Raw genomic sequence first — 26715 nt, 5'->3', positions numbered from 1 at the left:
CTCTGCAGGTGCTAAAATATTTTTTTTTTTTTTAACTTTTAAAGATAACTCTCTTATAGCAGTTAGTTTTCTTCAAGTCTGTGATAATTTGTTTTTTGTGATCATCATATGTTTGAGTATTCCCATGATACTTTAAGATATTGAACAATGTAATATTTGAAATATTGTCACTAATGCTCTCAGTTTGGGTCTCATATTTTCATATAATAGGTATTTCTAATCCACATTATTAGATCACATCTCAACATCACTTGCAAAGCACTTCAGTGACACTCTTTAACTGTTGGCCTGCATTGCTGTCTACCAAAATTTCCCACTGTGAAATTATATCTTACTCCCTTTAAGTTCTTGTTAGCCTGACCAATACTTTTTATGTTTCTTTGGTTGGTATTTTGGAGACAGAGCTTTTCTGTGTAGCTCTAGCTATCATGAAACTTGCTCTGTGGGCCAGGGTGGCCTTGAACTTAAAAGAGATCTGCCTGCTTCCTGAGTGATGAAATTAAAGATACGTACCACCACCATCACTGGGCATTTAATGTGAAGGTTTTTTGATTGGTTAGTTGGTTCTGTCTTTTGAGGGGCAGCGTTCTTCAAGGCAGTGTTTTTCTGTATAACAGCCCTAGCTACCTCAGAACTTGCTTTGTAGATCAGGCTGACCTTGAACTTACAGAGATCTGTCTGCCTCTGCCTCCTCAATAACTTATAATTCTTAGTGATAATGTTAGCTGAGGTCATTTTTAAAGATACTCTTTGTAGAAAAATGAAATTCTTTTAAATTCCTAGTTTTCTGAGAAATTTCAATTAAAGTTTTTGTTTCAGTGCATTATTTTTCTGAATTCCCTAAAGTATCATATAATATTTCCTTTTTATAGGTTGATATGCTAAGGCACATCAGTTGATTTTTAATGTCACCACTTTTGCAACCCTGAGATGAGCACCCTTGCTCATGCTGTATTTACTTACAATGAGGGAAGGCAGAGTCCATTTCTTCTTACTCTGCTGGTGCTTTTTGTGTCTATATAAATGAAGCATATTGGCCTGGAGTTTTCATAAAAAGAGATCTGATTTTACTCTTAGGTAAGATGGAACCAAAATAAGCTAGATAAAACTTTCCTGTTTCTGTTTTCTATTAAAATGTGTAGAACGGTGCTATTTCTTTGTTCGATGTTTATTGGTTCCTGAAAGCTTCTGTGCTTACAGTATTGTTTTTAGCAGACAATTACTTTAGGTTTAGGACATTCTTTAATAGCTGCAAGTTATGGAAAAGAGTGTACTCTTTGTTTCTCTGGACCTAACTGACCAGACTCCATATAAATTTTCTCCAATGCTGTGCACTTAGCTGCAGATTTTATGATTCTATTTTCTTTAAATGTGGTATATGTACCACATTTTCATTATCTCTTCATCAGTTGATCTAATGGACATACATCTGATTCCATTTCCTATGTATTGTGACTAGGACAGTAATGGACATGGATATGCAAGTATTACTGTAGAGTGATGCACAGTTCTTTGGGTGTGTGGACAGGATTTATGTAAGTTTTTCATATGGCAATCTATTTCTACAGGGTTTTTGTTTGGTTGGTTTGGTTTCTTTTGGGAAACATCTACACTAATTTCCAACATAGCTACACTAGTTTATACTCCTATCAACAATATAGAAGTATTGGCCTTTCCACAGATCCATGAAAATATTTGCTGTCATTTATACTTTATTATTTCACACTGCTATAAGATTGACTTTTAAAGTAGTTTTAATCTGCTCTTCTCAGATACCCGAGGACATTGAACACTTTTAACCATTTGCTTCTTCTTTTGAAAATTTTCTATTCAGTTCGACGTGTAGCCCATTTTTTAAATTTAATATTTTTTACAATTTCATACATACATACATTATTTGCAGCATTTCCACCCTGTCCACTTCACCTTCCAACTCCTCTCATGGCCCTCTAGTCACTCCTTCTCAAATTCATGACCCCTTGTTCTTTGATTATTATTGCTACCCTACCCCACCTCTCTCTTTCTCTCAATATATGTATATATGTACATAGATGTGTTTAGGGCTGACCATTTTGGATTAAATGACCTATCAGAGAATTTGTCTCCAGAGAAAACAGTTTTTTTTTCATCTCTCAGCATCTATTGAATGCCTATAGCTTTTTACCTTTTGAAAAATTCCCCATGATGATTAGAGCTTCTGACACTATGCACATCTTACTAAGGCAGCCATATTGTTAAGATTTCATGGGTGCAGCTTTACTGTTGTGTCTTCTAGACACAATGTTCCAGCAGGTCTTTGGTCCTCCAGTGCTTGCGTCTTTTCACACATCCTTTCTCAGTGGCTTGGATATAGTGGTTACATTGTAGATGAACCAATGGAGGCTAGACACCCAACAGGTCCCTTACTATCTGCATTTCGGCCAGTTACGGATCTGTAGTAGCTTCCATCTGTTTCAAAAAAGAAGCATCGATGCGATGTGAGAGCTACACTTATCTGTGGGTATAAGGATACTCTTTAGAATACAATTAGAAGTTATGCTAGTTTAGGTAAACAGCAACAGTAGGTTTTCCTCTGAGATCTAAGACCCTTCCAGCCATGGGAGCTGGCTAGCTTCACAGTACCATGAATGAGTTCACCCCTCTTTAGCACACCTTCTATCCAATTAGAAAGGAGTTGGGTACCTCATGATAGAAGTGCCACGACTGCTCCTCTATGGAGAACCTGCTCATCATTGTGCTTCATAGGCTTTACAGCTTCTAATGCTATGAGAGTCAGGCCTTAGGGAAGAGACTTCCAGGACAGTCCCAGCTTGATTCCTTCCAAGTCGTATGTCCAAAGTATGTGCTGCTTTCAGCAATAGTTTTACCTTCGATTTCTGGGAGGCAACCAGTGGCAGTGACAGTAGCCTATATTGTCTGTGGATTTTGCACCATCTCACCAAAGTTTTACGGGAGGTGTTCATGCTTGGTGCAGGGGATTTTGTTAAATAGGCTATGGCTCTTAAAGAAAGCATTATTACCTTATGGGGCATCTAAGTATAGCTATATTCATATGTGCATTATACATGTATTTTAAAGTAACCTTATCTATAACCCTGGACAAAATTCAGATTCAAATATATCAAAGATCTCAATGTGAAACCTGAAAGGCTGAAACTTAAATAAAAAATTATAGATCATGCCCTACAATGGGGGATGGGGGTCCCTGAAGGTGTCATATAGGGAAGGAAACCCCATGAACAGATAAAAATGAAAACCCAGGGCAGATTGACATCGTCAACCTGGATCAGAATTTGCAGAGTCTAATGCTAGGCAGTTCATTGCCACCATGATTTGGAGGCAATGGTTTCGAGGCAAAAATTAGTCCATTCGGTCCAATTCCAGGTAGACAACAAAGCTTAAGGTGTGACTACACAGAAACTCTTTTACAAAGTATATGTGCCCAAGAGGGTGGGCTCTATAGATAAAATACCTGAGTCTAATGTGCTCTCTGAACAATAGCATAGAGGTCAGCAGGCCATAAAGTACTATGACACCTACTCTAAGGATGGATAATGTTCTAGGGAGACAAGACTCTGGGAAAATCATGCTGTGGTACTAAGGTGAGGTCTGCCTCCACAGCATAAAAGGTCACTAGGTAGTTAGCAATCTCTACTCTCGGCTTTCTGGATGGATTGCAGGTATGTGATTTCACCCTCTCCGCTGAGGAGACACCCCTGTGTGGTTAACATCTCTGGTTCTCTTAGTGCTTCTCTGTGAGTACAAGGACACTGTGCCCCCAGCACTACAAGATACAGGTGCAGAAAGGGATGCTCTGAAGAGCACTCCACTTGCTCAGGAATTAAGAGCCATAATTGACATATGGGACCTCACAAAACTAAGCTTCTTTACAGCGATGGAAACAATCAGTAAATCAAAGAAGAAGCCCACAGGGTGGGAGAGAATCCTTGCTAAAAATACATCTGATACAGGATTAATATTATCCAGGATTTAATAAAACTTCAAAATACAAAGAATCAAAAAGAAAAAATAAATGTCCCACATGAAAAAAAATCAAATATTAATCTAAACAGAAATTTCTCAAAGGAATAAATAAATCTAAGAATTTTTTTTTTAAATCTTAAAAATTAGAGAGATATAAATTAAAACAACTTTGAGATTTCATCTCACTCCATTTAGGATGGCTAGGATCAAGGAAACAACTGACAACAAATGCTTGTGAGGATGTGGAGAAAAGGGAAGCCTCATTCATTCTTGATGGTATTGCTAAATGGTGTAGCCATTGTGGAAATCAGAATGAAAAATTCTCAAGAAGCTAATTGACCCAGTTATCCAGCTTTACCATTCGTTGGCATATACACAAAGGATTTGATATCTTACTTCTACAGACATATTTACTGATACTCTACTTACAGTAGCTAGGGAATGGAAAGAACCCATATATTCTGTGGGAAATTAGTGAAGCATAAAAGATATTCTCTCTCTCTCTCTCTCTCTCTCTCTCTCTCTCTCTCTCTCTCTCTCTCTCTCTGTGTGTCTCTCACACACACATACACACACACGCACACGCACACGCACACACACACACTCATGCAGGCACATACAAAGAATTCTACTCAGCTGTAAAGAAAAGCCAGATAATAGAATTTGCAAGCACATGAATAGAAGTAGAAAATATACTGAGGTAGTCCACACCAAGAAAAACAAACACTGCCTGGTCCCTCTTATTCGTGCATCCTTACCAAGAATCTTTATATTTAAATATATGACCTGAAAAACTACAGAAGCCAGGCAAGTAGAAAAGGCTATGTGGGTATGGAGAGAGTAGGAGTTCTAGATAGACACAAGATAGGACACAGGAGCTGTAAAGAAGATGGAGGGGGAAGTTCGGGAGTATTTTAATAGAGGGGAGGAAAGTTAACATAAAGGGAGAGAAGAGAGTGAGAGACAGACAACACTAAAGAGATATAGCCCATTATTTACGTAGATGGTTTGTTTTCTTAATATTTATTTCCCTGACCTCTTTGTCTTACTAGACATAAGTCATCTGACAAGTGCATAGCTTTTGAGGACTTTCTCCCATTCTTCTCATGCTTGAACTATTCCTTTTTGGTATAGATTTTTAATTTCTTGAGACCCATTTATCAGTTGCAGGTCTTACTTGTTCTGGTATTTGAATTCTAAGTCAGAAAGTCCACACCTGAGCCTATAAACTGAAGCTTACTTTTTATTTTTCCTCTAGGAGTATAAGGGTATGAAGTCTTATGATGAAGTTGCTGATCTGTTTGGGGTTGAGTGTTGTGCACAGTGACAGATAAAGGTCCACCTTCATTTTTCTGCATGATGAAATCCATGCTTCCTGGCACTAGTTATTGAAGACTCTTTTGTCTTTTTTCCAATGTGCATTTCTGACGTCTCTGTCAAGCTCATGTAACTGAAGTTGCATAGACTTATGTCTGGGTCTTCAGTTCTGTTCCACTAATATGTGTGTCTGTTTTTGTGTCAGTGTCATGCTGATTTTAGTACTATGTCTCTACCCTGTAATTCGGAATCAGATATGATGAGGACTCTCACAGTATTATTTTCCTTCATGATTGATCTTGGAGTTCTGCACTTCTGCCAGAAGAATGAATGTCCTACCAAGACTTGAAATTGGATCTGACACTTCCATGGGCTGTAATCTGGTGGTTTCTGCCAGTCTCTGCACCAGGGCCCTGGTGAGGCATCTCTTTTCTGCCCCAACAGTGAGTCACATGGCTCGAGCTGTGTTCAGATTCACTTCCATCTTTTCAGTTCATAGCCCAGATCACTCTCCAAACTTTAAACCTTTCAGTCTCTATTTTTGTGAGCTTCCAAAGTTCTTTATCTCTTCCTAATGGAGTCTATTATTGTGACTCTCCTCCTTACTGGGTCACACAGAACACCTTTGAGTCTGTCATTTCCCTGAAAGTTCCTGCTTTATAATGTTAGGTGCTGCAGAATTGTTATTATTATTGCTCATATCATGCAGACATTATCATATTTACCAACGGTTTGTTCTTCTAATAACATAGACTTATTAGATTTTCTCATTACATGTATATATTTTTCTCCCCTTCAATATTATTTTGACTCAAATGTTTTGAATCCCCATGGATCAGAATTGTGGAATATTGTGCTTTCCTGGGAGGTCTATGCCTTTATCACTGAGTAGAATGTCTGTTTATTCCTGTCATAGTTCGCGTTCTAAAGCCTGCTGTCTTCAGAAGAGTGACATAGCTCTTAGTTGGCATTGTTTCCATTCCCTAGATTCTAAACTTTTAATTGAATTATGTCTTTTTATCTGAAGTGGCTTTCATGTCTCATAGAGTGCAGTCTTGAATTGCCTTTCTCTGTACTTAGACCATTAGTATATATAGCTAATATTGATGGACTGGAATAAAATGTGCTGTCTTAGCTTTTATGTACTCCATTAGCTCTGGTTCCTCTCTCTGTTTTGCTGCTTTATAATTCAATGAAGCATCTTTGGGCTTTCATTATATATTTTCCACCGGTTTACTATTTATAATGGTTCTAAAATAGCTTAGCTTATTCTAGGATGTATGATACACACTGACCTTCTGAGTAGATTTCCATATTGCATTTTGCTAATGTGAAACTACTTCAAAAGCCTCTAAACAGCACGCCCTCAACATCTTCCTTGTAGCTCTTGGACAGTTTCTACTGCCCTTTGTGCTCTTTCTTGTGCCATCAGCATAAATTATAGAACCATAGCTTTGCCTTAAGACAGTTATGTTTTAAATCAACAAGTTAAAAGTATAGGGCCGTTTATTGGATTTCCAACACTTTCTTCTCCCATGGATGTAAATGTGTGAGTACATCTGATCCTGTATCTTTGAATAGCTTCTTTTGCCAGTTTTTCATGAGCAATTCAAATGTTGAGGAATTCCCCCTCAATTGTACGTATCTGAGAAAGTTTTTATATTATTTTCACCTTTAGGGAGGTATTTTTGTTGAAGTTAGTTTTGGAATCCTTTGTTTTGTTTTGTGTTTCTTTGAGGACTCCAAAGAATTTTTTCCTTGTCTTGGTGGTTTAAATTAAATGACTTCCATAGTTTGGGGCATTTGAATATTTTGAGTGCAGATGGTATGCTGTTTGGGAAAGCTTGGGAGGTGTGGCTCTTTTTATAGAATGGACAACATCAGGGGAACGCTTTGAGAGTTTAAATACTTGGACTATCGCTAATTTGTTCTCTCTGCTTTGTGGTTGTGATGGGTGCTCTCAGATCCTGCTACTATGCCTTCATGCTACTGTCATGGGCTCTAATTGTCTCAAATCATAAGCCCAAATAAACTCTTTCTTCCATAAGACACCTTGGTTATGGTGTCTTACACAGTAATAAAGACATAATTAATATGTTTGCACAATTTCACAAGCTCAGTCTGTGACAAGCCTTTCCCTTGTTCTTTTGCAGGAAATGTGGTTTTCTTTCCTATAAACACACTCACAGCATTGCTCTGTTATCCAAATTCCACAGGTTTCAATATGTCTATGCATGTTTCATTGTTATTGTTGCATTGTATGTTTTGTATTTATTCTGCCTCATGTTGGAGCTTTTGGAGCTAGTCAGATAGTCTCCTTCTCTCTTCTGTCTTCTGGAAGTCTAAGTATAGTGAGTTCTTTTTTCCTTTCCCATAGGGCTTTTTCACTCTGTTCATACTTGTAAATGCAAATTCCATTTTGTGTTTTATATTGAATTTTTGTGTTTATCTGTTTAGTGGTTTGTTTGTTTATTTATTTATTTATTTAGGTTGTGACCTACCAATAAATTGCTTAATTTCTCATACCATTGGATTTCTTTCATTTTTTTTTCCATTCTTTCTTAAAAATTTGCAACCTGCTTTTATCTTTCGTGGCATCTACCTTCTCCATTGAAATGTTTAATATATGAATTAATTATCTTAATTATGTTTTTCCATGCCTGGTTCTATTCCAGCTAATTGATATGTCTCTCCAGACTGCTATTCTTGCTTTGTTGTGCATCCTATAACATCATTTGGAAGCTAGGCATATTTTATACTAAAGCAGATACTGAGGGAAAGCCTATTGTGTGCTTGGAAACAATTGTGGCTTTCATCTGGTGGCCTTCAGTGTGAGAGCTTCAGCACATTCAGTCAAAAGTTGGGCCAGAGGCTGCACAGATGACTCAGCAGTAAGACAGCATGTTGCTCCTAACTCCCATATCCATGCCAGGATTTGTTGTGGTGGTGGTGGTGGTGGTGGTGGTGTTCTCTCATCAAATGTGACTGGGGTAAAATAAAATATCAAAATAGTCTTTTTATGTGAGGCACCAGAGTACGTGAGAAAGTCATATCACACTCTCCACTCAACTGTGGAGAATATTCTGACCATTGGCTAGATCTGGGAAGGGGTTTAAAGTTTACCTCCTGTATTGTCCTTGGCTGGTGCCTTAGTTTGAGCGGGACCCCTGGGCCCAAATCTGCCTATCATATTGTTCTACTTGTAGATTTCTAGGACCCTCTGTATCCTTTTATTTTGCTATTCTCCCATGTGTCTCTTATTTAGAGTCCCAATAGGATGCCCTCCCCTCTGTCCCAGTCCCCTGGAGGGGGAGACCTGGTGGCACTCAGAGGAAGGACAGCTGGTAGCCAAGAAGAGACTTGATACCCTATGAGAATATACAGGGGGAGGTGATCCCCCTCAGGAACAGTCATAGGGGAGGGGAATAATGGGAAAATGGGGGGGGGGGGAGGAATGGGAGGATACAAGGGATGGGATAAACATTGAGATGTAACAAGAATAAATTAATAAAAAAAATACTTTCTTTAAAAAAAAATAGTCTTTTTAAAGTCAGACTAGATTTTTTTTTCTGTTTCCCACTTGACTTTAGATCGTTCTTTCCGCTCTTCTTAGAGAGACTCTTTTACATCGTCTCGAGGTTGATCACACTACTGACCCTTCAAGGTGTTCGCTATGTTGGTTGTGGGAATGAGGAAGAAGTGGCTCTCGTCTGATGTTTTAACTAAGATCCGGTCCTAGGAAGAACTTGTGACTGTGGATTTGGTTCCTGAAGTCATTCCTGTTCTACTTTGATATGTAATGCTGGGCGTGCCTCAGATCCTCGCTCCTTTCCAGTCACGGAACATTCTATCTTCTCCAGATGTCTCATCCGTTACCTCTAATTGTAGGAGTCCGCTTCTGACTTAGTAAATGAGTTTACTTGCTCTTATAAATTCAGACATGTTTCTTGGGACATGTGGAGGTATAAATATATAGATGTGCTTGCTCTCTCACAATACCCCATGGGGTGGCGTTTTAATTTTTTTTTTTCAAAATTTTCATAGTCTTTCTTAGGAAAATCTGATCATTCTCTTGAGAGAGAAAGAGAAAAGTTTCAGGAGAAAGGCAAAAGGCCACAAAGGAGCTTCAAGCTCTCATGACACTTGACAACTATCATTTGGCAAGTTAGATGCAAATTCATGCTACAAACATTTACTTGATAATATCATGTTTGGTTGTATTTTTCCCGGGTAAGCTGTGCTTAAAGGCAACTTTTTACACCCAGTTTCTATTTTTATCATTTAGATTAGTTGTTGGTCCAGAAGACTTATCTTTGGTGAGGTCAATAAAAAGTTAATGTGCAGTCTCTATAGACAAGTTAACAGGTTCCTCTAATTGGGCAATAATCAATTACATCATCCATTGGTCCACTTTACCATCATTATTCCTGTGAATGCTTTATTCAGACAGATGAATCATCAAAGAATTGGCCTCAGCCACGTTGAAAATTTTTTGTAAAATCTTGGATCTTTGAAAAATCTTTAATATAGAGATTTTATCTCTTGGTTATGGTTTTCAAAAAGTAAATGTTCAAAAAGTAAAATGTACACTATTTTAGTGTAGAACAGTTTTCAAATTTATAGAAAATTTGTGTAGATAGCATTGAATTTGTCAGCACCTCATACCCAGTTTCCTCACTTCCCTAAATTACTGTAGCACATTTGAAAACCAGATGAGCTAATGTTGATTCAACATTATTAAGTAAACACCATAACAACCAGGTTGCCCTAATTTTTCTCCACAGTCTCCTTTTTACCAACAACAAATAGATATTACACTGCATTTAGTCATCAAATCTTCCAGCTATTAAAAATAGCTGGGAATGTTTATCTGGATTTCTTAGGTTTTAGTAAATGTGACAGTTTGAAAAGTACTGGAAAGGTTTTATGATACCTACATTTTAGACAAACTGAGGCATGCTGGGAGCTTCCAAAGGTCTTCCCTTTGAGAACCAAGTGGGAACTTGGAGGGAAAGTGTCTTGATGACGAGCCTCAACATGTCTACTGCCCTTGAGAACTTCTCACTCCCGCTACTTTTCATTAAGCCTCCACAAATTTTCTTCAGTTACTAGTGTCTCTGCTGACCTCCGGCCTCTGATGCCTTCTGTTCCTGTGGCCATCTCATCTCCTGAATCCTTCTGGATGCCCTCAATCATTCAGATTCTGGGATGGTGACCTGCCCTATAAGCTCATTTCCCTTTTGAAGCCACCAATACACTGATGCTCCCACATCGATTTCTTGCTTTTAAAATAAGTCCTTCAGTCTTTGGAGTGAAAACCAGAATTCCATGCTTGTTGTTGTTGTTGTTGTTGTTGTTTTTCAAACAGGGTTTCTTTGTGCAGTCTTGGCTGTTGGCTGTCCTGGACTCACTTTGTAGACCAGGCTGGCCTCAGATTCACAGAGATCCACCTACCTGTGCCTCCCGAGTGCTGGGATTGCAGGCCTGAGCCACCGTACGTGGCTTCCATGCTGTTTTAATCTAACATCGTTCCATGCCCTTGACCCTTCGCCAAGTTAGGAATCAACACAGGACTAATGTTTCTCATAGAAACACAGTTATAAACATAAATGTCTACAACTTAAACATGTAAGTAAATGGTTGTGTCATAAGGAGAAAGATCTTACTAATATTTAAATAACAAAATTTATTTTAAAAGATAATTCACCAATAAGTACTTGATAACCCATGCAAGTATTCTAATTTTTCTAGAACTTAATTTGAATATAATCATATTAGCTAATTAACTTTTTGTATAATTGTATACTTTCATTTTTTTCATGTTTTCCTTTTTTAATTAATTTATTCTTGTTACATCTCAATTGTTATCCCATCCCTGGTATCCTCCCATTCCTCCCTCCCTCCCATTTTCCCCTTACTCCCCTCCCCTATGACTGTGACTGAGGGGACCTTCTCCCCCTTTATATGCTCATAGGGTATCAAACCTCTTCTTGGTAGCCTGCTATCCTTCCTCTGAGTGCTACCAGGTCTCCCACTCCAAGCCGTGTTTTACTTTTTCTAATAACAATAACTTTAAGGTTAAAAGCAGCTTTGAGTATGAAGTAAAGCCAGATTTTAATGAACTTACCACATTCTTCTCTTTAAGATTTGCAATGTTTTCTTATTGTTTTAAGTGACTATAAAGAGAAGATGTTTAGTTATTTGGTTTGTTAATATCTATTTTCTTGAGTTCTTTGTATATTTTGGATATCAATCCTCTGTCAGATACGGAGTTGATGAGGATGTTTTCCTAGTCTGTAGGTGTTGTTTTGTCCTATTGATGGTGTCCTTTGCCTTACAGAAATTTTTCGGCTTCATGAGATCTCATCTATTAATTATTGATCTTGGTGCCTAAGCTGTTGCTTTTCTGTTCTACATTGCCTGCCTTTGAATACCTTTCCCCTAATTGGGCTACCTTGCCTAGCCTCAACAGAAGAGTGCAGAGTATTATTGTAACTTGATATGACAAGTCTGGCTGATATCCATGGGAGGCCTCTCCTGTTCTGAGAGGAAGAGGAGGGGTGGATGGAGGCCGTGGAGGGGAAGTGAGAGGGCGGGATTTGGAGGAGAGGAGTGAGAGGAAGCTGCAATCTGGATGTCAAATAAATAAATGGTAAAAAAGTAAAACTAAAAAAGAGGATAGGAATGCACACTTCACATAAAGACACCTGTGTCTTCTCCTTGCAGTAGTACAGTGAGGCAGAATCAACATTTTACTATGTGTCACTCTCTAAAAACAATGGAGTTATTACAAGTGGGAAAGAATGTATCTAATTTCCGCTGTTATTGAAGACGAAAGCCTTAGAATGACCCTAGCTCTATTTGAAGGCTAACGTTTCTTTTCACTCTTGATGTAATTATGCAGCATACAGATGGTCTCTAGCAATAATTCCTTATCAAATTACCTGCCATTGAATAAATGTGTGTGCCTGTGCCCTTACCCCTTAACATGGTTTACTGTGCCCTTTACACCTCACAGTAAAAAGTTTACAAAGTCTCAGGCATGATACAGTTCAACAGGACCAGCATTTGATACTTTTTCCAATTGATGTTGCTGCACTTGTGTTTTTTCATTCGAATAATTGAGTTTGGAAATTAAACTATAAGTCAGTTCCCTGCACTATTTTAATCTATGAATGTAGTCTTGACTTGGGAAATATTTTATTACAGGTGACTATGTTGTCATGACTATCTACTTTGAGCTGAGCAGAAGAATGGGATACTTTACCATCCAGACGTATATTCCCTGCATACTCACAGTGGTTCTCTCCTGGGTATCGTTTTGGATCAAAAAAGATGCGACACCAGCAAGAACAACATTAGGTAAGTCGCAAAAAAATAATTCACCAACTATTTTGTGCAATTTTAATACAGAAACATTGACAAAATACCTTCAGCGAAAGAGAATTCAAATATAACTAAGAGCATCTACCATTCTCATTTGCAAAATGACCCAGTTTGAAATAACAAGATAAAGTATTTATATCTTCTTAAGACATTAAATTATTTGTTGAGAATTTACTACATGACAAGTTCTGTTGTGGTCTCATATCTGACCTGAAAACAAAAATTTACTAATTACAAAGATCATGCTAGAGGAGGAATCCTATGTCATAATCTATTTGGATTTTTAATTCTCCGGAATATATGCTTCCCCCATTAATATCTATCTATCTGTGGTATGTATGGAAAAACATATAAAATAGATTCTTAATAGTATTTGAAGTAAATATTTAGCATGCTATGACCAAAATTCAGCACTGCACTGAAACTTTATATATAGTTCTTAAAGTAACATTATCCTAACTTTTAAACACTGAGACCTGCACACATTTATCCTATATAATTTTGAAGGACTAGAGGCATTTTTGTTTACAGTAAATAACAACTAACATCTACTTACAAATGTTTCTAAGTCACCCACCAAGTTTACCACCATTTAACATGGCAACATTACTAGATTTGTACTAGTAATAGAATATTAATGACTAAAGGCTAAATCCTGTGTTTGTGAGTATGTTAAATAAAGAATGTAACATATCAAGATCCTAATTCAGCACACCTATTCTACAGAAGGGAACACAGGTTGCCGTAGTGCACCTGAGCAGGACAGCATTGATTGAAAGACTGTTTTGGCCAACATTCTGTTTTCCGTTCTCAACAATCAGTGGTCAGTTCTGTCTCCTTTCACTGAAGAGAGGCTTTATGTTGGCAAGATCACAGAAGCACCTTCATTTTTAAAAAGATATATTTTATTTGACATATGTGTGTCTAAGTGTGCATATGTACAGGTACCCAAAGAGGCTGGAAGAGGGCATCAGATGTCCTTGAGCTATAGTATAGTTACCTTACCTGAAAAAAATGCACAAGAATGAAGACCAAGAGGTTGCCAGCCTTTAAGGGTTGAAACTAAACCCCTGTGTATTCAAGCCCTATGTCCACAGAACATAAACTTCCACAATCTAGCTCTAAAAAAATTCCTTGAATGAAACAAAAGTTCCAGAAGGCATGATACTACAAGAAAAACACCTTCTGATTAATTAGACTAATGGAAACAGATACAACATGGGGTCTATAAGAATGGAAATCAGTAGAAATAGTAAAAATGTGATGTAATTAGTACTAAAAACTGGCTCCTCAGCCAAGCTTGGAAGCATAGGCCTGTACTTCTTGCAGTTGCAGGAGAATCGTAAGGTCAAAGCGAGTCTGGGCTACAGACAAGTTCAGAATAGGCTCACATCCTGATGCCTAAGCAGGAGGCAATGAGAACTAACTGGGAATGGCATAGGCTTTTGAAATCTCAAAGCCTACCTCTATTGACACATGTCTTCCAAAAAGCTTATAAGTCCTAATCCTTCCAAAACAGTTCCACCAACTGGGAACCAAGTATTCAAACATATAAACTATTAGGGCCATTCTTAATCAAACCAGTAAAAGTAGTATACACAAATAAAAACATAAAACACAGAAAAAGTATGGCGTACACATACATACATTCTCATTCTCTCTCTCTCTCTCTCTCTCACACACACACACACACACACACACACACACATACACACACACAAACACGCACATATATTCCATGTGCTATGGTTTACATCTGAAATGTTGCCCTGTGAATGAGTCATGATTTGGTGTTCAATGTCTGGTGCTACAGTTATGGAACCTTTAGGAACAGGTTAGCTGACTGTTAGAAGTAGGGTGCCCGGAATAGGCCTCTGAAGGGTATATCCAATTCTAGTCCCAGTTTTGTGCTCTGCATTTTTGTTCAGTCTCCATGTAAGGAATTCCACAGGGTCTTTGTTTGAGCACGAGTTTCTAGATGGCAGTGCTGTTTTGGGGAGCTTAGTAACTTTTGAACATTAGATCTAGCTAGGGTGGGCATCTGAGGGATAAGCCTAGCTTAGCCTAGCTTTTTCCCTGAGCTCTCAGCTTTCTCATCTGCTATGGTGTGAACAGACCATGTAGCAAGTTCCCACCTCCATGAGCCTAACCCCGCCTCCCATGCCATTTCTGCCATGAAGTATTAATACTCCCTATACCATACCAAAAATAAGCCTTTCTTTACTTACGTTGCAGTGGTTTTAATCACAGTGACAAGAAAAACAACTAATGATTTATGTCTCCACTTGATGGTAGAAAACCCTCAGATAGTAAATCTGGCATAGCCTCTCCATACACAAAAATGAGTTTTACATAAACACACTTAATAAAGCCAAACTATGCAATTTCCAGAAGAAAACTTTGGACTCTAAGATTGGATTACATAAAAAATTATCAAAACCCAAAAAGTCTTAATGAAGAACACAGGAATATTTATGACATAAAATGTCATCTATACTTCATGTTATTGGACAATATATAACACCATAAAGATTTACTAGTTATATATAAAAATGGTGTCTTCTCCAGTATAACTCCTTTCCATCTACCTTTGATAAAGCTATACATAGCTATAAGAAATTTTGACTAACTGTAAGACTCTTTGTATTAATGGTTTCTGGCAAAATGTGTTATAATCATGACAACTTTTAATTACTGTAGATTGATATTTTCAATCACAGAAGCTAATTCTTCAAATATCCAAAATGCAATAAAAAGAAACCATAGATGTTACCATAAAATATGTCAGTTTTGAGGTGGCACAGATGCTAGCAGTATCTGAGCTGTCTTCTGACAGATCAGCAAGACCATGCCTTGATGAGCACACTTGAGGTAAATGAACAGAGGAGCACGTCTCGGCAGGACAGCATTAGTGCAGCAGAGAACCAAATACACGATTAGGACAGGAAATGCTGCAATAAAAGAAATAACTTACAAAATGGAGCATGCTAGGGGACTTTAGTGCAAATCAAGAAAAATTCCAGTCCCGAGGAGAGAAAATAGACTGAAAAAAAAAATACGAATACATTGACCACAGGGCTCCTGAAATACCACGGAGTAAAGTCTAATATTTCTTTATAGATGTCCCAGAAGAAGCTGATAAGGCTGAAATGGTACTCAAAGAAACGATGGCTAAATATTTCTCCAATTTTTTTAAAAAGCAAACAAATGTGAACATTCATGAAGCTAAGTAAATTCCAAACAAGATAAATCCAAAGAATTTCAAGCTAAGGTAAAATCCAACTAAACTGAAAAATGGTAAAGTTCTTGAAAGTGGTAGAGAAAAAAGACACAATACTGCCTACAGAGGGCATCGCAGGCTGATTGGCAGTGAGTTCTCACTGAAGCCATAGAGGCCAGAAGGAAGCAGAGTCTCAGCCTGAATTCTACAGGCATTGAGAATCTAACATAGCCAAACATGGCTTAAAGAAAATGTTTAGTAAGTACAACTATATTATAATCATAGAAAAATAAAGAGCAATAAAAGGGATAGGTCCTGTGTACACACTGGTTGGAAGACCCCTTGGCATGTAGTACAGAGTGATATGCATTCAAAGACATCACAGAGCCTTCAGGTGCCATCCCATGGCCTTAAAAATGTAAAAAAAAAAAAAAAAAAAAAAAAAAAAAAAAAAAAAAAAGAAGGAATTCAACAAGTGGTTGAGGTAACTCACACCACAACAGGAATTCGGAAAATAAGACACAAGAAAACAGACTGAATAAGTGAAACACAAAATGAAACGTGACCATATGTTCTAAACAGTAATAATTATGTGAAGTGTGAGCTGTCATGCTATACCAATTACAACAGATAAAGTAGAATGGGAAAATGTGAAAAGTGGTCCACGGTTGTTTTCAGAGAAGGCATCTCAGAAGAAGTGAGGCTGAGGCTGGGTATAGGGGGCAGAAGTTCACTCAGTGGCAGGCAGAAGAATGACACAGAAGACAAGCATGGAGAGCAGAGTAGCATAGGACATATGCAGGGTTATAGGCTGTATCTTCATCAAAAACACTTAAAAGGTGAAATGCCAAACAATGAATTACTAAAAGCTATCAATCACTTATGTGTTCCTTGATGTAGGATAGATAACTTATGTTCCCATAACCCATCAGAACTTCAAAATGCATTTGAGAAATGTGCTGACTGTGCCTTGCCTCCTGATCTTCCAACTCGCCTAGCACACTGTGGTATTGGTGTCTCCCCTCCTCACTGAGCTGACCACGGACTAATATACCACTGCCCAGGGTCTAGGAGCAACTGCCATATGTCCTCTGCCTGGAACAACACTCACCGCCAAAATAAAAATCTATTTGCTTCTAAATTTGCATCACTTTCAGTGTGATGTTCTGATCTCTTACAAGTTGACAACTGTCCCTTCTGCAGGCATCACCACAGTGCTAACCATGACCACACTCAGCACCATTGCCAGAAAGTCCCTGCCTCGGGTGTCCTACGTCACTGCTATGGACCTCTTCGTGACCGTGTGCTTCTTGTTTGTCTTTGCTGCACTGATGGAGTATGCCACCCTCAACTACTATTCAAGCTGTCGAAAGCCAACCGTCAGGAAGAAGAAAACATCGGTGAGTAGTGAGGACAGTAAAGGGTTTTCTCAGTTGCAGCTAAATGTGCACAAAAATGCTTAAGGATCTTAGAAAGCAAGATGGTCTTGTAGATGGGGCAACAAGATGGGGATGCCTTCCACTTCTCCAGTGTCAGAGCCTGTGGGTGACAGGGCTAAGAGTGCGCATGCTTTTAAGACTACCGAGTTCCATGGCCTCTTTCCAATTCTGCTCTCTATTTTTTTCTGCAGTTATTGCATCCAGATTCCACAAGATGGATTCCTGATCGAATAAGCCTACAAGCACCCTCTGTATGTATAGATCTTACAGGTGCCAATATTTCTGAGAACTTTCAGTAGACCAAGCTTGCATTGAAAGACACGTTCTTCATAAATGCGTGCATTGAATTCAAATGAGTGCTGCATTTGGTCCATTAAAAATGTTTTTATTACTAAAAACAACCAAATTAGAACACGTGCTAAGTAGGGGAAACATCCTAACCTTTCTACATGGAGACCTTGATGTAGCATGCATGCTTCTGGCTGGACTATAGACATCCAAGTTCTATATGTTCTTGTGTACAAAGATATTAAATGATGTTTGTTGAACCATCTCTCCAGCACAAACTTCTATTAATATTTAAAGTAGCAATCTGGAGCCGATAGTGGTGGCACAAGCCTTTAATCTCAGCATTTGGCGAAGCAGAGGCTGGTGAGATCAGGGCCAGCCTGGTCTTCAAAGCAAGTTCAGAACATCCAAGGCTACACACAGAAACCCTGTCTTGAAAACACACACAAAAAAAGATGCATTAAAAAATAAATCAATACCAATCTGCCAGTTCTTTGCATTAATTGTTAATGTAAATTATATGTATGCAATGTTAATGTAATTGCATGTTACATTTTATAGACCATCTAAAATGCCTGTAGTTCCATATCAAATATATTAGGGACATTAGCCTGCAGTTTGTAACGTGATGTTTATTCTAGCCTTCATGTCACTGTCGTTTCATGGTCTACCAAGCTACCAGCCATGAAGCATTGCTCATTCCCCTACAAATAGCATGACTCCTTCAATTTCTTTTAAGCACTTTTGAGATAATATGTCTAAATGTCAACTTGTTTTATGATCACAAGTGAAAATGAGTGTGGAGAATCAGCCCCATAGATTCCAGTAAGAAGGAAACATAGGCATTTCATTTCAAACTACTGATCTAACTACAGCTTTTGTCATGTACAATGTTTATGTGAAACGGTGACTTATTCCTTGACTCTGTCCACTCATTAATTACACTGAATGGTTTGTGCTGCCTTTTACTTTGTGCATCTCAAAACCATATTTATGAGGAAATATTATATATTCTTTACTCTACAGATATGTATCATTGGGGCTTGGGCAGAAGAGTAGTGGGCTAGCATCTTGCCAGGCCTTAGAAGCCAGAAAATGCTTCCAATGAGTGTTAGATGAAGCCAAGAAGAAGGGAGGTTCTGGGTGACCGACACCAATCAGAGATAATAGCCTGAGATCCCAAGAGCAGGTCTTCATACACAGCCAGAGACCTGAGTGTTGAGGGAAAATATTGCTATCTTTGGTGTAGAGATGGCCTTGTCAAAAGAAAGGGAGGAATCCTTTAACTCAGAGAAAAGAGGAAATCTCCTCCCCCTAAAAGAAAACCATGGACAGAAAGGAAAGGTTCATGACCTAGAAGAAATTATAAAGACAGTTCACAACAAAAGGTGTCACTGCAAGTAAAAAGACACAACTAAGGCTTTCAGGCAATTAAGGCTCATACAGCCAAAGGGGGTGGGAAAGCATTTACCTCTTGGATAGAATTATTACCATTTCAATTTTTATTTAATTTCATTCTCAGAAATAATGAAACCCCAACTCAAAGTCTCTCCAGGTGAGGTAAGGTCAGAGCCAGGAATGCCTATGTGCTTGGAGAAAGTTGTTCACCGTGTTTTGTGTGTCGGTTCCCAAACTACTGCTCCTCACAGCCATCTGGAAAGCAGTGTTCAAGGAGGACATGGGGCTGTGTCACATGCATGGAAAAAGAGCAGGAAGTCAGACATTCAGACACTGTCTGGGCCAAAGATGGCCTTGGAGAAAGCATTCATTCAAGTCTCTTTTAGGCATAGTTTGAAATGCTTGAGACAATTGAGCAGCTACATGGAGCAGCAGAAATGTGCTTACACAGAACACAATATAGCCACGACCTACGTTCCAGTTCAGTCTTCTGAAGTAGAACTCGTTTCAAATCCCCAAGCTATCAAACCCCAGAACTCTCCTGACTATCACACAGAGTTTCTACTGGGCTCCAGCCACCGAGATCTACACTTCCCTAACTTACAGCAAGAAATTGAAATTTCTCATGTCCCATGAGCCTTCCCTGATGCTTTTCCTTTAATCTTTGAAGTTACTATCTCCAGTGATTTGTCCCCATCCTGGGAGACACTTCCGATGCCCATCCTGGCTCCATGTCTTCCCTCAAGGACCATCATCTCTTCCCACAGCCCGAAGCCCATATTTCTACCATACCAAAGGACTATATGGCATTTAAGGTTGAAGAACTGAGTGAATGAATGTCTGGCTGAAAAATTGCCAGACGACACATGTAATAAAATAGTTAATAGAGTTATTGTCTAATAAAGATAGGGTTTTTTCCAATCAGAGCTTGTCAGAAATACATATATATGTTCCTCAAATACACTGGATAATTGGCAAATGACTCTGGTGGTTTTGATATACACCTAGGCTTCAAAATCGTGAGGCTAGTGGGTACACATCCTCATGAGAGCTGAGTATAGCCAGTCTCCGACCTCTGCTTGTGCCCAGAGCTATGGAAGCTGCTCCACAGTGGTGTTTTGAAGGCTCCTAGTGAACACTAGTGAAAAGTCTCCTGCCTATGACTGGACTGTCCCCAACATACATGTATAAACATACTCCCAATGTCCAAGGCCCCAGAAGGCTTCATGGATTCGCTTCGAATGTTCAATAGTTCTAGCAGTTTGTCCTCATCTATGATGCTACACAGTCATAAATATAGCCATCTAAATTAGATTCTAAAAATACACATAAATGTGGCAGTGCCTCTGTAGGGGATATTTCTAAGTACTCTGACAGGGCTGAGTGTGTTCTATGTGGCATGGCCAGGACTCTTAACAATTCAGAATGACCTCACTCTTGGCAATGTGCCAATTATAGACAAAGGAATCACCTACTCAGCCAGCTCAGATACAGGCTTCTAGAGCTGGGCACGGTGGGTGGTACAGGCCTGTGATCTGAGGAGACTGAGATAGGGAGGCCAGCCTGGCATACACAGTAATTTCCAGGCCAGGCTTGCGCTTATTTTTCCTTCTGGTTTTTGAGCTTGTAATATAATTACATTATTTTTTCCCTTTCTCCTTCCAATTTCTCCCACATACCTCTTCTTTTTCAAATTCATGATCTCTTTTGTCATTAATTGTTGTTACATGTGTATATGTGTGTGTATGCACATAAATATTCTTAACTATAACCTGTTCAGTGGGTATAATGTTACCTGTATGTACATTTTCAGGGCAGACCATTGGTATTGTATAACCTATTGGTGTGCTCTTCCCCAGGGGAAGCTAGTTCTCCCACTCTCATCATTCCTTAGTTGTCAGTGGCTCTTTGTGTAGGCTTGAGGCCTCATAGGCTCACCACCATTCACTTTGAGATGTCTTTTGGTGTTGGCCTTGTACAGCTCAAGGTAGTAATGGTTGTGATAATTTATGGTTGTAGATTCTGACACTACAAGGAGACATAATGTCACAGCAAACTCTCTGATTCTCTGGCTCTCATCCTCTTTCTTTCCCCTTTTTTTCACAATGACCCCTGTGCCTTAGATGCAAGAAGATATATCCATTTCTAGATATATCCATTTTAGTCTAAATAACTCTGCATTTTGATTGGTTGTGGCTCTCTATACTGGTTCCATCTGTTACACAGAGACATTTGCTTGGTGAGCATTGAGAACTACACTTACTTGTAGACATTAAGGATAAATATTTACAATATTGTTAGGGATTTTGCTGGTTTAATAAACTGGTGGTTGTAGGTTCTCCTCCAAGATCCATGACTTCACTAGCCCTGGGTTACTGGCTCAGTTTCCAGTTTCAAACTGGTTTCTCTCTTGTTGAGCAACCAGTAAGTCCACCAAAGTGTGACACTACTGTACCATTTGGCTTATCATGCCATGCTGGCCATATTTGTGGTTCATGCCTATGAATCATTATAGCTAGGTAGAACTTTTGGTGGCTTTCCCTCCTTTGGAAGGTCAACTAGCACTTTCTAGTTCCATGAAAGCTAGTCCTCAGGGAGGAGGCTTTCAGATGAGTTCAAGCTTAGGAGCCTCTTGGCCCTTGGACTGAAGTGCATGGTGTCTTAAACAACCTTGGCCAACAACTCAAAAGAGAGCTTTTCTCAACTGATGTTAGGAGATAGTCTATTTTTAAGAAGAGCCTTTCTCAAAAACTAGAATCCACTAAACCGTATCAGACAGGTAAGTCTCTCCAGTTGCCTCCCACTACTTAGTCATACTTCATGGTGCCTCTTCCTAATGAACTCAATGTAGATTTTGGTTAATAGCTCTTGAGGGGTTGACAGCTGTCTGAAAACCTAGTGGTTCCATTGGAAGCCTCTTCTCAAGATGGGTGATTCCTCCTGTTTCTCAAAAAGCAGCAAATCTTTAACTTCCCCCACCCACCCACACACTGACTTTTCCAAGGCAGGAGGAAAGCTTGGGAGTAAAGCATATTCTAGCTGCCCATGTTCAAGCTCTCTTTGCCTGGATTACGTGCAATAACAGTGCTTTCTCAGTATTTTAGCACATACCACCTACTACCTTTTGCTAGTCAGAACAGGTGCCGTATTTCTCTCCCCATGCACTTGTATCCATTTGGTCTAACATGTAAGGACCAAATCTATGACATGTACATATTGACTACAAGGTATCAGAGATGAGACTTGAAATGCCTGATACATTTTGAAAATGTGCTGTTCTCCTTCTCCCCAAATCTGGGACACAAAGTTTTAGAAGAACAATATGATTTTCCTTGTTCAGTGAGCTGCAATGACGCAAAGAACAGGTTGTTCCCAGTGATGGATAAGGGTGGGGTGGGCGTGGCCTGCATCCCTCTTGTCTAGAAGCAGACGTAAGATGTACCTGTTGCTCAATTGTGATTCGGGCTGTTGTTACCTGCACCTCATGACCGTTGTACTATTCTTGTGCCTGCAGAATTATTCTCTCCTGGATATGAGGCCCCCACCGCCCGTGATGATCACATTAAACAATTCCATGTACTGGCAGGAGTTTGAAGACACCTGCGTCTATGAGTGTCTGGATGGCAAAGACTGCCAGAGCTTCTTCTGCTGCTATGAGGAGTGTAAGTCAGGCTCCTGGAGGAGAGGCCGTATCCACATCGACGTCTCTGAACTGGACTCATACTCCCGTGTCTTCTTCCCAACGTCCTTCCTACTGTTCAACCTGGTCTACTGGGTTGGATACCTGTATCTTTAAGTGCTGCTCTGAAGGATGAGTGAAGAGTGCTTGATTCATGTTTTTCCTTTCACTGTCCCCAGACAAGTAGTGGCCAACCAAAAAGTAGCAAGGAAGGACGCTACTCAAGTTTGTTACGTTACCTTTCAGCAGCATGGCAAGTCCATGGAAAGCATTCCTTATAAATATTTCACTCACACACACACACACACTCACATGTGTGCACACACACAGCCAATGCATTTTAAAGTGATATTCTTGCTCATCCCTTCTTCAACTCGTAGTTCGATATTTATGAATGGCCTTGAATACTAGAAGCTGCCAGTTACCATGCAAAGACACCTGTAAAACATACAAACAAATATTGAGAGGTTCTCTCAGGCCCTCCACGTTGTATAACTTCCCTTTGTGCCCCTTGGCACCAGTGTCAGTGTATACAGGATCTCCCGTAGTGGAGATACATTCGTCCTGACCTCACTCTGAGGTCCACCTTGAACTTCAGTCAGCTTTGGTCCTTTTCTTGGAGACCTGTTTGCTCAGGCACTGCTGTCCTTAGCTAGGCTCTCTCTACATGGCACCCTTCTTTCCTGCCTGGGAGGTGCTCATATGTATCAGCCACAAGTTTCCATTTGTGGAAGAAAATGTGATTTTTTTTTTTAACTCGTTGCTGAGACCACAACTGCTGTTTGTCTCTAAATCTCACAAAGTCATGACTTTATTACAGACTGCCAGTCATCCGCCCTATCTGGACACTGGATTCCTGGAGCAGTTGCGTTTCAGTTCAACATTTCTCTAAGAGTTGTATTTTATAGGACCAAACCTCAGTCTCAGATGATGAGTGTAGCTTATACTATTGTTAGGAGTTCCGTATTGTATGCATACTGCAAAGACATATGGCATGGGTAGGCCTTTGTTTTGAAACTGCATTCCAGAGTGTGAAATAATATAGACTTTCGAGTATTTAATCATAAACATTAACTTTCAAGCCAAACTTTAGATGCAAAAAATGGGTAATGGTTATCATCAATTACACATTTTGATGAACAAAAATCATTTTATACTATTGAAATATGGCTACATAGCAAAATCCCAAAGAAACCCCCTAAATCAGTTCTCTTTTGATATTTTTATAACACAAAACAGATTTGCTTCTTGGTATTAGTTCTTTGCTATGACCAGATGCTCTTGTGCACTTGAGGCCCATGACTCTATTGAAGTGTCCCCTATTGGTGACACGTACCACTTCCCACCCACAGCAGTGTGTTAGCACTGTTACAACATTCACAGTCAAATCCCTGTGTGCTTCTCTCTCACAAAGCTGAATTAATTTTATTAAAAGTCATCCATTTTTCAATTTCTATTACACATACTGTATGATTACTTAGAAAAAGTAAAACATCATACGAAGAGAATATATAAAAGTGCTGACTTCACACTGTTTATTAGATGTATTTCAGAAAAGATGGCGGTATGGAAGAGACCAGAAAAACTGAAACTAGATACTTTTGCTAATTCTCTCTCATACAGTCACACTTGAAGTGAGCGTGAAAATAGGCACAACTCTGCTATAAGGGTAATAATGGTTGTCTATGTGTGTGAGATAGTCTTTTCTTTCCAAATTTCAACTATCAAACTGCTAGTTTGATAGTTACTAGGTAAGGTTCAAGCCAGTTGGCTTCTAGTTAGAAAATTCAACTTACAAATTAAAATAATAAATACCTAAAAAGAATAAGCTGAATATAGTGGCTTAAATGACATGTCTACTCTGTTGTGGAGTTTTACATATAGTGTATATAGTATCTCTGAAGCGCCCACCTTCAGCAGGCCCACTCGGGAGATGCCCACAGCCCTGAAAACAAAGAGAAAACTACAAATACAATTATAAACACTCTAAGTTCAGAATTTCTAATCAGATAAAGAATTTTAACCTGTTACATTTCAAAAGTTTGTGGGGGGGGGAACTAAATTTTCTAGTAATATTCGTTTTCTCTCAAGGATTAAAGCCTGCATCTGCTATAGGACGTTCCTCCCTGCTACCTTAGAACAACTCCGCGGTTGCCTCTTCTCTCAGAACTTCTCAGTGTTTAGCTTTTGACGTGAAAACACGTATGCCAGTAGCTAGTCTGTGTCTCCTGCCCAACTTCAGCCATGCTGATCAAAACACAGAAAGAACCAACATGTGTGCCCGGAGCTTGCCAATGCCTGTTTCTCAGTACAATTCAATCATCTGTGTCAGTCTGAACTTGCCAGGGTAAACCATTCTAGTACAAGAAACAGAAGAGATGCCTACCCATCGCTCAGGGGCATAGCTAGACTCTTTACAAGGTGAACTTTGAGGGAGAGTCTGATGCACCAGGAGGAGGAGAAATGCACCCCTCCTTAGACTCCAGCCCCCTCTCTTAATTAAGAGGGACATGTGTGAGGCACACAAAGCGCACGCCTCCTCTAATCTGCCCATTCTGCTCCATTTCCTTTGTGTGAAGAGCTGGGAAGTGCTTGGGTAGTGATCCAAACAACCTGAATTTCAAAGGTGCTACTGTGTTCCTCATTCTTAGAAGTACTGCAGATTGAGGGGACTCTTGTTTGAACAAAGATGCCAGATTTCCGGCCACTGTGGAGCATCCTGAAAACTGTGACTGTCTTTCCTTTAAACAACATCTTTAATGATGGAGAAAAACTAAAAAGATGTTTTACACAGTAGTAGAATTAAAGCAAAATGCCTCTTCAACTCCCATACAGTCTCTCTGGGGGTGTCCCAGATGCCAGGTAGAGGACAGTGTTAATACATTTACTCTAAGCCCAGCTAACACTGCCCACAATGTGCCAAAAATATGCCTTAAAATAAAACATAAAGACCCCCAATTGTTTATTTCCTGCAATGTTCCATTTCATGCAGTCACCCATATTTCACATTAAATTTTACTGTTTTTTCTTTCATTCAGAAATGAAAATAGGGTTCCTTTTCCTTATATGACAACCAGGCATCTTTATTCTCTTGCATCGCATCGGAAGAGTTAATTGCAGATTTTTACAGATTCTTCAAACATGGAAATGTGTCCTTAATCACGAGCCATTTTCATGTCCCCTGTGGGAACCTGCGGGTACATGTCCATGGGACAGCGCCATTCCGACTGTTTAACTTGGTCATAGGTGACTGCAGTGAAAGATGTCTAGACTTGTGCTGTAGCACTACACAATGCCACATCTGGAAAGGAAGGGACCACTTCACATCAATTTGTCTCGACACGGCTAGGAAGCAGTGATTCACTCTATCCAAAGGGCTTGGAAACAAAACAGGCAACACCTCTGCCTCCTTGGTCATTTTTATCTCAGATACCAAATTGAAAGTTTTATTTGAAACTGGAGGAATTGCAACTGGTTCGCAGATGTTGTACGATCACTTCAGTGCCCCTTGAGGCACCAGCCATCTTGAATTGGTGGCTTGTCAACTGGTTTTTAGTGGTTTTCTTATTTCTTTTACAGTTCAAGAACATGCAAGTTTCCCCAATAAAGACAGCAAAATGACTAAAGATACACATAGTATATAAATAAGTATAAATTGAAATGTTGAATTCCATTCATGCTTATAGATTGTTGGTTTGGAGCCTTAGAACACAATTATGTGGAAAAGTGTTTGGAAGTAGGAAAGAAAGAAACAAAATGCTAAAACACAGCAAGTGTTCTTTGCATTTTCCTTGAGCTACCTACATATGGCTATAAGTGGCCTGTGGTAAACCCTGGGTCTAAGATTATGCAGTACCAGGCATCTCTGCTCTCATTGTAAGCATGGCTTAAGAACTGAATGCTAATGAGGTGCTCAGGATGGACAAGCCCATCTCTGACCCGTCATTGTGTTACCTTCCACTGGAAACATGGATTATACCATAACCGAGGGAGAGAAAAAAGAC

General features: G+C 39.3%; 1 protein-coding gene across 1 annotated transcript in view; it reads left to right on the top strand.

Moving 5' to 3' along the window:
* Gabrg3 (gamma-aminobutyric acid type A receptor subunit gamma3) overlaps positions 1-23002 on the top strand; it is a 565913-nt gene extending 542911 nt beyond the window's left edge. The window contains exons 7-10 of the mRNA XM_051148645.1: positions 12511-12663; positions 17111-17307; positions 17538-17597; positions 22547-23002. Of these exons, the coding sequence (XP_051004602.1) occupies positions 12511-12663; positions 17111-17307; positions 17538-17597; positions 22547-22828 (692 nt within the window). The 3' untranslated portion in view covers positions 22829-23002. The remainder of the gene's footprint in view (positions 1-12510; positions 12664-17110; positions 17308-17537; positions 17598-22546) is intronic.
* The last annotated feature ends 3713 nt before the right edge of the window (positions 23003-26715 follow it).

The sequence above is a fragment of the Acomys russatus genome, chromosome 7, assembly GCF_903995435.1.
Source record: "Acomys russatus chromosome 7, mAcoRus1.1, whole genome shotgun sequence".
Taxonomy (NCBI): domain Eukaryota; kingdom Metazoa; phylum Chordata; class Mammalia; order Rodentia; family Muridae; genus Acomys; species Acomys russatus.
This window is presented reverse-complemented; position numbering and strand designations above follow the sequence as displayed.